The 12,802-nt window shown below is 42.1% G+C and overlaps 1 protein-coding gene across 6 annotated transcripts in view; it reads left to right on the forward strand.

The window, feature by feature from the left end:
* The window catches only part of LOC145452325 (uncharacterized), a 97,588-nt gene extending 84,786 nt beyond the window's left edge, over nucleotides 1–12,802 (forward strand). For all 6 annotated transcript variants that reach the window (XM_080330533.1, XM_080330535.1, XM_080330536.1 and 3 more), the window contains 2 exons: nucleotides 2,715–2,876; nucleotides 12,510–12,802. In XM_080330533.1, coding sequence (XP_080186659.1) covers nucleotides 2,715–2,876; nucleotides 12,510–12,698 — 351 coding nt within the window. In that variant the 3' untranslated portion in view covers nucleotides 12,699–12,802. The remainder of the gene's footprint in view (nucleotides 1–2,714; nucleotides 2,877–12,509) is intronic.

Below are 12,802 nucleotides of genomic sequence, written 5' to 3' on the forward strand. Positions count from 1 at the left end.
AAGCATAACCAAACATCAATACATAAGTTACTATTTGAAACTAGGGAGAGTGGTGATTATTATCTTGCTGCCAGGTAGTGGCGTCTGGAGTGTATGGATAACCTGATATACAGCATGGCTTATACTGTTGTAACAATCACACAACAATGTAGCCTATATAGAATATATATTTACTATGTGTGGATACTTCTTACGCAAGGACTAGCAAAGCTAATATTTCTGACGTAATAATGAGTAGAGCCCGACCGATATTGGATTTCTGAGCCGATACCGATAAGACCGATATCCAGTGCCTCCACCGATAACCCCGATATATTCAGCCGATATTCAAAAGATGTGGAATCTAGCTCAAGGCCCATATTTAACACCTCAGAGCATTTGTTTCAACAACTTTGCAGCCATTGATATGCTTGAACACGAAATAAATGATTTAGGGGCTATAAAAATATATCAAAAAAGCTCCAATCCAGCAGTTGCAGATTACAGTTCAAGAAGCACAATTTCTCGGCCCTTTCTCCAAGGAGTGAACTTCTGTAGTCTTCCATAAATGATGTATATAGTACTAAACACAGTGAGCAGTCTTTCACTTGGTACCATAGTTAGTGGCACAGCAAGAATTGGAAATCTTTCTTCATTTCGGTTCCACCGCTCCCTTGCAGGGGATCTTTCCTTCATGGTTTCACTAAATATTCATATTCTTCTGGCAGTGCACCTGGAGCCTTCACCACATGATTAACAAATAGCTGAAGAGAATGAGCAAATCTACTCAAACTGTCCACGTCTGCAACTGCTCCACCCATCCCCTTAGGCCTTGACCACGACCAGCATTTCAACAATCAATTGATCAATAATAATTGGCCAATGTCATCACGGAATCAAAAATTTTCGTATCAATTATTGGCTTTACTCCACGTTTGCTTGATTTTCTTGCCCTCTATGCTCGCATATTTCCTATCATGGTGGCCCCGCAGGCGGCAGGCCTCAGTCAGACGACTTCATACATTACTGGTATAATTAGCTCTGTTGGTACCGAACCAATAGCACTATCTTCAGAGAAATGTTTCGACGTGACGCTTTTCTCTATCATCACGAGGGTCAGTCCAGCATGATTGAAGTTCTCATTTCTCTTACTGACTGAAATCTTCTGCAGACAACTATCCATCCAGACCAGCTGCTCTCTGTCTTCATGGTGATCGATTACTGCAGGGGATTCCCACGAAGTCAGTGGGCCATAACGGTGGTTAGTTATCTATAATATTTTTCAGATAGGCACGCCTACTGCCTGTATGCAGCTTGGCCATCCATTTTTATAATTTACCGTCCTCACGTCTTTGATCGACTTCTCTGACTCCCTGCCACCATGTTGTGACGTCACGAAAATGGCCGATATTTTTTTACCTTCAATGGCCGATACCGATATTTCTCTCCAAGCGTGATATCGACTCGATATTATCGGCGAGCCGATAATCGGTCGGGCTCTAATAATGAGCAGTGGCGTTCGAAAATCAACCGCATGCGCTATTAATAACCTGGTATAATATCTCTTCCTTGTTCTCGAATGTTCGGTTGTGTCATATTCATTGTACAAATGAAAAGTAATCGTTCTTTAACAAAAAAAATCGATTAGATATGCGAAGTAGTCGATTACGATTACGCTTACTTTGGATTTTTTTCGAATGTAATCGATTGCGATTACGATTACTTGAAAATGCTATAATCGTCGTAATCGATTACGATACTAATCACGATTACCCCATGTCTGGTTGCGAGTCACGCTACATCGGCGTAATGACTGACTGGCATTCTGAACAAAGACTCTTTATTCGAACGGTTCTGCCTGAGTAGGAGTTGATCAGAGAGTATGCACTACTTTATTTGGTCAATAGCTATCGACTGATATTAGTGTGGAAGTTGAGGACATTCAGAGGGATTGAATTAAGCGGCGATGCCGTGAAATCAAATATATGTATTATTTCATTTATCCAGTATTTCGATATTGGCATTCAAATAGTAGTCGGAACACGAACCACTAACGATATCACCTCTGTAAGAGTAAAAGAATCGAATTCCGAGCAGTTGGTATAATGGATTTGTGATAGTCAAGGCCTGACATGCAGGGCAACTGATCACACCATGAGACAACGATCTCCGACTGTAATATGTCTTGATTCGTACGTAGACAATGGACATATGAACATGCTACGCACTATCGTGAAACACTTTGGCAGGCGGAACTTGAATAAATTGATTCGGATTGGCTGTGGTTAGATTTAGGTTTAGGTTAGGTCAGGGTTAGAATTAGCGTATACGGGCTAATTTGGGGGGACTTGTAAAGTCACATGCCAAAGTTTCGCATGCGCATCGTCGTTTTTCGGCGTGTGGCATGCTCAAATGTCGGGCAACTGGCTATATTAGCTGGGGTGTTATAATATCACAACACTCTTTACACAGATAATGTAGCACACTCGACAAATCGCATAGAGTGAACGCATATAGTGAATCCTGGATAAGAATCACAAATCTATTTGCCGCTAGTTTTTCATGATCCCATCAGCCATGACAATAATAAGCCATGAAGGATATTTCTGCGGGCACGGCAACAGATGACAGCTATTCCTTGATCACGGAGTTCACAAGGTCCAGGATTTTTAGGACCCTATATATACCTAAATAAAATTCATGGCCTAAGAATAAACCCACATGTTCCTCCGCAGACAAAACACCTGGAACTACGGCTCGATAACAGACTTCTGTCGCAGCATCCGGAGGAGTTGGGACGTTTTATCGCAGATCATAACGTTGAAGAGGTCGTGTTTTATCCGATTTATGAAACTATTGACATAGATTCGTTCGCAAGAGGACTGAACGGGTATCAGGTCAGTGTTTCATGACATCCGTAACTGACTTACGATGCGAATCCGAACGATTTAGCAGTTCTCACTGACCACGTACGATACGATACGATACGATGTATATATACAATGTGTATATGTCTAATACATTACGACATCTCATTGACGAAAATAATGCAATCGCTTCCCGCGAAAGCTGTAAAATTGAATTGAATTGATGACGTTAAAATAATCACAAATATATTTCCGATCACGACGTCAAGATGATGCCATAGATCAGTGGTTCCCAACCTTTTTCGACTCATCGCCCCATTTTCAAATTCCACGCCGATCATCGCCCCCCAAATATTGGGAACACGAAAATGGGCATACAGACTGAAATCACCGGCGAGTTGACTAAGAAAAAGGTGAACTTTTGGGCTCGACCTCCAAATTACACTTTTCCAGCTAAATTTTGGTGAGTTGACTAACAAAAAAGGTGATTTCTCCGAGTTGATTCTAAAAGGACCGTAACAGCACTTCGTCAGTCCATCCCCCAATACGTTGGTTTTGACCCCTTCCATAGGGCGATAAAGCAAACTTCTGCGTCCCTCAGACCAAACTCCCCCGATACCTCTTTTTACCGCAACTTCTCAGCACAAATTGTTGGACTCTTTAGCTAGTCGGCTTAATTCGCGCAAAGCGCGAAAAATTTCTATCATTCATGATTGAATCGGTCAATATGATCGGGAATTGCATATATATTGCTGTTAATTTTTTATCCTCTCTCTGCTCGTGTATTCAGATTTACCGGTAATGCTGAGTGAGGTGTCTTGGAAAATGTAGGGCCAGTAAATACTAATTGAACATTTTCGGGCGGATCCGTGGGTATAATGACTTCGTTACGTAATGACATTTCGTGGCCTGTCTGCTATGTCACAAGATATTCAAATCGTCTATACCTACTAAAGTAAAAGACGCACACGATTCCGAATTGGCATTTTTGCACTGGCAGTTAATTTTTCTCTGCGAGATGGCATTTTTTATGGGGTTCTGATTGGATAGGACAGGAACATTTGGTGCCAGCCATTTAGGCGCCTATGGACAATTAAATATACATGTATATCGTATATATATATCGAAGTCGGTCAGCATAAAGGCAGTCTTTTTCCGCCAAGGTTTTCTCGTTCTGACACACTTCTCGGAGTCGCATGTTACATGGCCTGAAACTTCATATGTCTTGGTGCGTCATGGTGTGATAATGGCTGACGCCGAGATACCCATTTCTATACCACATGCGTATTATTTCTTGGAGGAAGGGTATCCAATAAGCAAGAAATATGTGACCACGAAATGGCCTAAAGTTGCCTAAAAAGTTGCCTAAATTTCCTAAATACTACTGTATAATTAATGTTAATTCAGGAAATAAGGTGGGCCTCCTTCGAGCTCGGACCCCATCTCAATTGGGGGATTGGGTGTGGCAGTTACGGTCATGGACGCCAATATAGCCATTTCAACGCGCCATCGCCCCCTTCGTCCGTTTCGCCCCCCTATCGCCTCCTTGGCTATTTTCGCCCCCCTGGACCGATAAATCGCCCCCTGGGGGGCGATATCGCCCACGTTGGGAACCACTGCCATAGATGTTAACCGTTATCTGAAATTACTGGCCCTCACCGCTGATCTGAATCATACTAATATTAATTCACTTTATTAATCATCGCTGGATAAATATCCGATTATGTGGCAGCAGGGTTCACACATTATCTTGAATCGAATACTATATTTATACTGAAATGAGCCCTAATATTCTCGTCCGACACTCCTCGTGTAATGGATTATTCGATTTGTGCAAAAAATTATCGAGACGAGGTATTTAGCGTCGTCGAAATAGCGATTCATTCTTTCATTCATTTGTCTATGACAGTGGTTCCCAACCTTTTTCGACTGATCGCCCCCTTTTGAAGCTCCACACCGATCATCGCCCCTCAAATATTGGGAACCGAAAAACAGAACTTCATTAGCCCCCTCCCCCCCCCGAAAAAAATGCTGGTCTTTGGCCCCGTAGGGTGATAAACCAACCCCAGACCCCCCTCAGCTAGTGGGCTTTTTGTCGTTACATATCAGCTATACCCTATTTCATGTAGCGTTTGGTGAGTCACCGTATTACGCCTAAACGCGCGAAGCGCGACAAATTTATATAATTCATGTTTGAATCGGTCAATATGGTCGATGTGGTATGTTGGAAAAGGTAGGACCCCTAAATAATAATTAAACATCTTCGGGCGGAATCGTTGTTATATTGACTTCTTTACATGATGCTATTTCGTGACCTCCTATATCTGCCATGTCAGAAGATATGGAAATCGTCAAAACGTACAAAACTAAAAGACGCACATGATTTCATATAGGTCAGGGGTCGCCAACTCAAAATGGGTCGCGGGCCACTTTTCAAAATTCTTAGAGGCCGCGGGCCGCATGAATTTAATATCGTGATTAACATAGCCAACGCAGCGTATGATATCTCTACGCAAGTACAATGCTGTGCATTCTTACATGGGCGATGGGCATAGTAACCAAAAATGAATAATATTTTATTGAACAAACACAAATACAACAAAAAATATCATGCTTATCAATTTCATTATATTTGAACTATGAGCTGCGCACGATACCTGACAACACTCTGGACCTACTAAAACAGGGTTGGCCAACCTTTTTGCTATTCACGGCCGTATTTCGACTACTAATGTAGCCCGCGGCCGCATTCCGGTGCATAGTGGTAATAAACAAACTGGGCCAAATATCCACGTTAAACTCACCATATCCATTGCTGGTACACTCCGGTCTAAGCTATTTACTCATATCGGCTTACTATGGGCACCGAGATCGTGAATATAGTGATGTTGTGAAGAGCTACAGGGAATCGTAGTGCAGTCGCGCGAAGCGCGAAAATTTTTTCATGTTCATGAGTGAATTTCGTCATTTAATATTAGTATAGTTTCACATATTATTATCAAATATTCACTCTTTCTCGGCCCATGTGATCAGATTCACCGGTAGAGTTTATGCAGTGGGAATCTTCAAAAACTTGGAGAAGTTATTAATGCTGTGGTGCTTCTTTGGGTGAGACACTTCTCATTAGTCCCCTATGTTGCATGCAGTTATTTCTTGACCTCCCATTAGAATTGTCGTTATAGTGGAAATATATTTGATTCGCCCAAACGTAGGCCTACCAGAAAAAAATTAATTCGGGATGAGAAGAAAACGATTAAGTATTGGCAGACATGGGGTGATTACTTGACGAATGTAATCGATTGCGATTACGATTACTTGTGAATTCCGCGATTACGATTACGATTACGATTACAGTCAAATCAGGAAGTAGTCGATTACGATTACGATTACTTTTCAAAAGTAATCACGATTACTCCCGATTACATTTGTTTTACTTCTTAGAACTAATTTCAGAAGAGATATTGAAAGACAATATAAATAAGGCTTGCGATGAAAAGGTCTAATGCAGGGGTCGCCAACTCAAAATGGGTCGCGGGCCACTTTTCAAAATTCCTTGAGGCCGCGGGCCGCAAGACTTCAATATCGAGATTAAAATATGCAACGCAGTTTAACAACCACGTTTCATAACTCTACGTTAGTACAATTAGTACAATTCTGTGCTCTCTAGCATGGGCGACGGGCATAGTCACCACAAAGGAAAGAATATTTTATTGTACAAACACAAATACAACAAAAAATATCAGGATCATCAATTTCATTCTATTTTGAACTATGAGCTGCGCACGATGCCTGACAACACTCTGTGGCAACTATAACAAGGGTGACCAACCTTTTTGCTATTCACGACCGCATTTCGATTACTCATTTATCTTGCGGCCGCATAATGAACTAAATGGGGCCAAATACCCACGTTAAACTGTTCATGTCCATTGCCGGTATACTCCGGACTAATCTATTTACTTATATCGGTGTATTATGCGCACCGAAATAGTGAGTAGTCATGTTATGAAGAGCCGCCACAGGGATTAGTTCTGTAGTCGCGCCAAGCGCGAAAATGTTTTCACTTTCATTAGGGAATTTTGTCAATGAATATTAGCATAGTTTGACATATTACAATCAAATATTTATCCTTTCTCGGCCACTGTGATCAGATTCACCGGTAGGGCTGATGCAGGGGGTGTATTCGGAAACTTAGAGAAGTTAATAATGCGGTGCTGCATCTTTGTGTGCCAATTCTTATTACTCCCCTTTGTTGTATGCAATTATTTCTTGACCTCCCATCGGATTTGTCGGTATAGTGGAGATATAGCCTGTTTGATTCGCCCAAATGCAGGCCTACCAGAAACAAATTTCATTCATGATGAGGAGAACACGATTAAAAATTGTATTTCTTTATGGGGCGCATGCATCATTTTCCTCTGCTGTTTGCGTCTGTACTGTTTGACTCAGATTGCAAAGGACACTACTATATTAAAATCGAAAATTAACACGTATTGAACCGCGCCTAGCGCGAAGAAAATTTCAAGAATAAGTCAAGCCTCTCATTAAGTAGGGAGTCAATTCACAAGTTCAATTTGCATATTGACGGCCGCAACAATCCTAATTGAATTAAGTGTCGACGGCCGCATACTTTTCCTTCTACTGCCGCAGATTGGCCACCCCCGGATTAAAGAATCGATATTGGGGTTAGCGAGACACGGTAGCCAACTAGCTGGAAAACTATCTCCTCGTAAAGCATGGTCTTTTGGGGAGCCCGAAATCGTTTTTCAAGCACACCAGTCTCGGCAATGGTGGACCATTGCACATCAAGGCAATATGCCCATTGCCCATTCATATCAGCGAATTCTTCCTCCTTGGAATGATATTACCATACGAAGCCGTATTAGATAATGAGGAATAGTGATATTGGGCATAGTAGAATGGCTTACTTTGAACACCAACAACAATATGTTTAAACTGAAATCAATTTCAGCATTTCAAAATGTAAGCGTTATTCTGAAATTTCTCCAAATCAGGTCGCGGGCCGCATGCGGCCCGCGGGCCGCGTGTTGAAGACCCCTGGTCTAATGAGATAACAACTTTCTTTATAAGTTATACGTCATTTGCTTGTTACGTCATAATGAACCCATTGCCCACCTCTATGCAGGACTATCCGTCGCACCCAACGATTTGCATTCTTGCCAGGTCCGTAACTGCCACACCCCAAACTCCCCAATAGGACCGGAAGCGAGCTCTAAGGGGACTCAAAAGTATTTTGTAAATCAACATATTTTCAAGAGAGTTAATTAACTTGAAAATTTTCTTCAGCTTCGGGATTTAATGTCTCTAAATAGCTTGATTTTGAAATGCATACCTCTCCCCCTCAAGAAAAAAAGCATGCAAATTTATAGGAATAGGCATTTCGGTGGCGGTCATTACCCCGCCACGACACACCAAAAGACGTAAGCAATTTCGGCCAACATGCCACTCCACAAAGTGTGCTACCAAAGAATGACCTTGGCCAAAACGTTGGGTATGTGTCCATTGTCAGTAGCCGCACTCTGTGGGCGTGACGAATAGTCCGGTCCTTCCAATCAGAGCCCCAACAATGCAAATGCCACCCGGGGCACTCACAGAGGAATGAAGATATGGCAATTTGTGTGTGCGTCACACGAAAGTTTTTCTTTTAGTCTGCTACGTTTGGGCGACTACAGTATCTTTTGATTATGTTATTATTATTATTAATATGGTTAAAAGTGTTAGTGGCGCTTATCTCCCTTAAGGGTCTGGTGCACCACGGTCTAAAATTACCTCATGGTATAAGTACCCTTGCAATGTAGTGGGAGAGGGTTTTCTCCACTGAAATTTTCCGAAACAACGGGACGTTGGAGTAAATGTTATACGTGACGAAGTTAGGTCTAATTAGCCCAGATATCTCGTGCCATGAATCTTGCAATAGCCCAAGCGCGGAATGTTGATCTGCATTTTGCTTGAGCAGGTAACAGCGATAATTCATACACAGATATTTGTGTCTAATGTGAAGAGGGGGTTCGTTGCATGCTTTTTTGTTGTTGATCATATAAAAGACGGGAGGTCACGAATTAACAACATACAATAATGAAATTAAAACAACATACCAGATGCTATAATTATGAATTACTTGCCCCCAGCTCTACCGGTAAATCTGAATGAATAGCAAGATAATGCAATTACCAATATTATTGACGAAATTCACTCATCAACTTGAAAACTGACCACCCTATGGGGCCCCACTACCCAGGGTTGTAATGACTAGAGTCATGACTCGACTCGAGTCGCGATTTTTTGGTGACTACACTTGACTCGAGTTATTTTTTGTATTACCTCGACTTGTACTCGAGTCATTTTGCATGACTCGAACCAAGTCATATGACTCGAGACTAGAACGGCCAATACAGACATTCCATGTAACTTCGAAGAATAGCAACGTTACCACATTACCACATGGATCCGGCCCGCGAAGGGATTTTGTCCGGCCCGCGGACAGTTTTCCGTCTTACATGATGATGTGGCCCGCGGCCCAAGTTATCATCCGAGATTCCCCACTACTTGCTTACATACGTCAAATGTTAGTGACTGTATGTCATTATACACATGTATGCGCACTTGCGCAGCGAGCGAGGGTGGAGCTTATGCGTAAATCCGTCGAAGCGAGAAGACTTGTTGCATTATCAGCATTTACGATGTACTCAGCCCTAATGTCATTTGTGGTAATCAGGATGGTGTTTGTCGACTAAAATGGTCATTTACACGAGGTCGATATTTCTTATTTTTGATTCCGTAACCGTCGACTTGTAGCACGGCACACTTCTAGGCTTCTGTAAGACACCGCTTATGCCAGGAGTCGCCAACTCAAAACGGGTCGGGGGCCACTTTTAAATTTCGTGGAAGACGCGGGCCGCAAGAATTCAATATCGAGATAAAATAGGCCACATAGCTGAACAGTGAACAACCACGCTATCTAATGACCAAGGACTAGAGGTCGACCGATATTGATTTTTGCAGGCCGATACCGATACCGATTATCGGCACATTCACAAGGCCGATAACCGATATCATAGGCCGATATTAAAATGGAAGGAGCAGAGAACTATTTTGCCAAAAATATTGTATATTAGGCAAGATGGCACTTCTACATGCAACAGAAAGCTGAGCAACAAACGAGAAAACTGAAATAAAAAGAATTGTTGCTTAATTGTGCACATTCATTGAAATTTCGGCTAACCCAAAAAGCAAAACGCGATACAGAATTGCAGATCAGTCCAGTGGAGGTAGTTGTAATGCAGGAAGCATAGTTTCTCTGCATGTTCACTCAGTTTTAAACTCATCCCGCAATGGTAAATCTGTAACGTATCGCCCTTTGCGTCGTGGATTTCTTGAGATTGAGAGCACGGAGCATTGAATTTCCAATATTTTTGAATCTTTCCATATACAAAATATCGGCCGAGATATCGGCCTCCATAGGCCGATATCGATAATCGGGAAGGGTCCAAATATCGGCCGCGATAATCGGCCAGGTCGATAATCGGTCGACCTCTACTGAGGACTTGATATCTTGGTAAACTTGGGGAATACCGCGCTTATCGAACGCCTTGAAATCTTAATTAAGAATTGCACCGTGTGTTGATTGATCAGAGAGAAGAAGATATAGTGGTGCCTGTATGACAATGCTGTTCTCAAATCCACATTTTCATCGACATTATTGGCGAGAAATGGCTTTGAAGTTACATTATTGTCGTTAAAATGCATTCATTAAATACGATTTATTCCTTGTATATGTGGATAAATGGGCGAATAATGTATCGATTCAGCAATCCGGCCCGCCAAGTTCTTAATTTTCCTATATCCGGCCCGCCGACTGGAGAAGTTGCCCGCCCCTGGCTTACACTGTTCTAACAATGACACAACAATGTACATCGAATATATATTTACTACGTGCGGATACTTCTTACGCAAGGACGAGCATAGCTAATATTTCTGACGTAATAATGAGCAGTGGCGTTCGAAAATCAACCGCTTGCGCTATCAATAACCTAGTATAATATCTCTTCCTTGTTCTCGAATGTTCGGATATGTCATATTCATTGTACAAATAAAAAGTAATCGTTCTTTCACAAAACAATCGATTAGATATGCGAAGTAGTCGATTACGATTACGATTACTTTGGATTTTTTTCGAATGTAATCGATTGCGATTACGATTACTTGAAAATGCTGTAATCGTCGTAATCGATTACGATTACTAATCGCGATTACCCCATGTCTGAGTATTGGTATTTCTTTATTGTGCGCATCATTTTTCTCTGCTTTTCGCATCTGTACTGTGGGATTCAGATTACAACGGACACTGCAGTACTAAAACCAAAATCAGCTCGTATTGAAGCGCGAGCAGCGCGAAGAAAATTTCAAGAATAATTCAAATCTTTCATTAATTAGTAAGTCATTTCGTAAATTCAATTTGCATAATGTTGACAGCCGCCAACACTTCCTAATTGAAATGAGTGTCGACGGCCGCATAACTTTTATTCCTTCATAAAATGATATTACCATGCCGAACCGAAGTGATATTGGGCACAGTAGAATGGCTAACTTTGAACAGCAACAACAATATGTTTAAAATGAAATTTCGAAATGGTTTACTGAGCGTTCTTCCAAAATTTCTCCAAATCAGGCCGCGGGCCGCAAAATATGACCTCGCGGGCCGCGTGTTAGTGACCCCTGATATAGGTATTTCTTTACTGGCAAATAATTTTTTCCTTGTGGGATGGCATTTGTCCTGTACGGTTAAAGTCGCCAGGACAGGAACATTCGACGCCAGCCATTGAGGCGCTTATGGACAATTAAACAAAACATATATGTATTTATATCGAAGTTTTCGGTCAGCACAAGGGCATTCCTTTTCGGCCAAGGTCTTCTCGCTGCTGATCGTTCTGGCACACTTGTCGGAGTCGCATGTTACAGGGCATCTAACTTCATATTTCTTGGTGCGTGGCGCAGTAATGGCCGACGCCTAAGTCTCCCATTTCCAGAAATCATGCGTATTTTTGTTGGGTGACGGGGGACCCCAACATCAAGATACATGAAAATATTAAATCGCGCCCAGCACGAAAAAGTTTTGAAAAAGTCGCATGAATTTCTAAAAAATTACTCTATCATTCATGTTAATTCACGAAATAATTTTGGGCTTCCTTCGATTTCGGCCCCACCCCCACCCCTAATTGGGCGGTTTGGGGTGCGGTAGTTACGGTCCCGACTCCAATATAGCCGTTTTAACGCGCCATCGCCCCCCTATCGCCCCCTTCGTTATTTTCGCCCCCTATCGCCCCCTTCGTCCGTTTTCGCCCCCCTATCGCCCCCTTCGTTATTTTCGCCCCCCTAGACCGCCAAATCGCCCACGTTGGGAACCACTGGTCTATGATCAGAATCCACCAACCCAGGTTGCGCCGACAGAAGGAGTTCGTGTGTAATGTAAATATGGTATATTGAGCATAAGCTATCTGATCCTATGTGACGCCGCACTCAGTGATAAGACGGTTGATATAGAAAGTTCTTTTGAAACCTCTACTGCCGACTATTGCATATTGAAGTTCTCTGCTCCCACAGAGCATCTTCAATTATTAGATCATGTTCTAATTCTTTCATCAGCTCGACCGAATGGCTGCGTTGCGTATTACATCTGGACTCGTTGAATTGATCAAGATATGTCAAGTCCGAACTCTTTATCTTTCCAACCATCCTGATATTCAGACAATGAGGAAAATGATGTTATCCTACAATGCGAAAGTTTTTTCTTTAGATCGAAATCAATGGGATCAACGATACCCGGCCTCGTGATGGAACATTTACTGGAATTCGCAATTAATTATGATATCCAAAACTGAAAAACAATCGTGTGCGTTAATACCAGATATGATATGATATGATACGCCTCCGATCGA

This window comes from Botryllus schlosseri, chromosome 12, assembly GCF_051294905.1.
Source record: "Botryllus schlosseri isolate E-star chromosome 12, Bs_hap1, whole genome shotgun sequence".
In the NCBI taxonomy this organism is placed as follows: domain Eukaryota; kingdom Metazoa; phylum Chordata; class Ascidiacea; order Stolidobranchia; family Styelidae; genus Botryllus; species Botryllus schlosseri.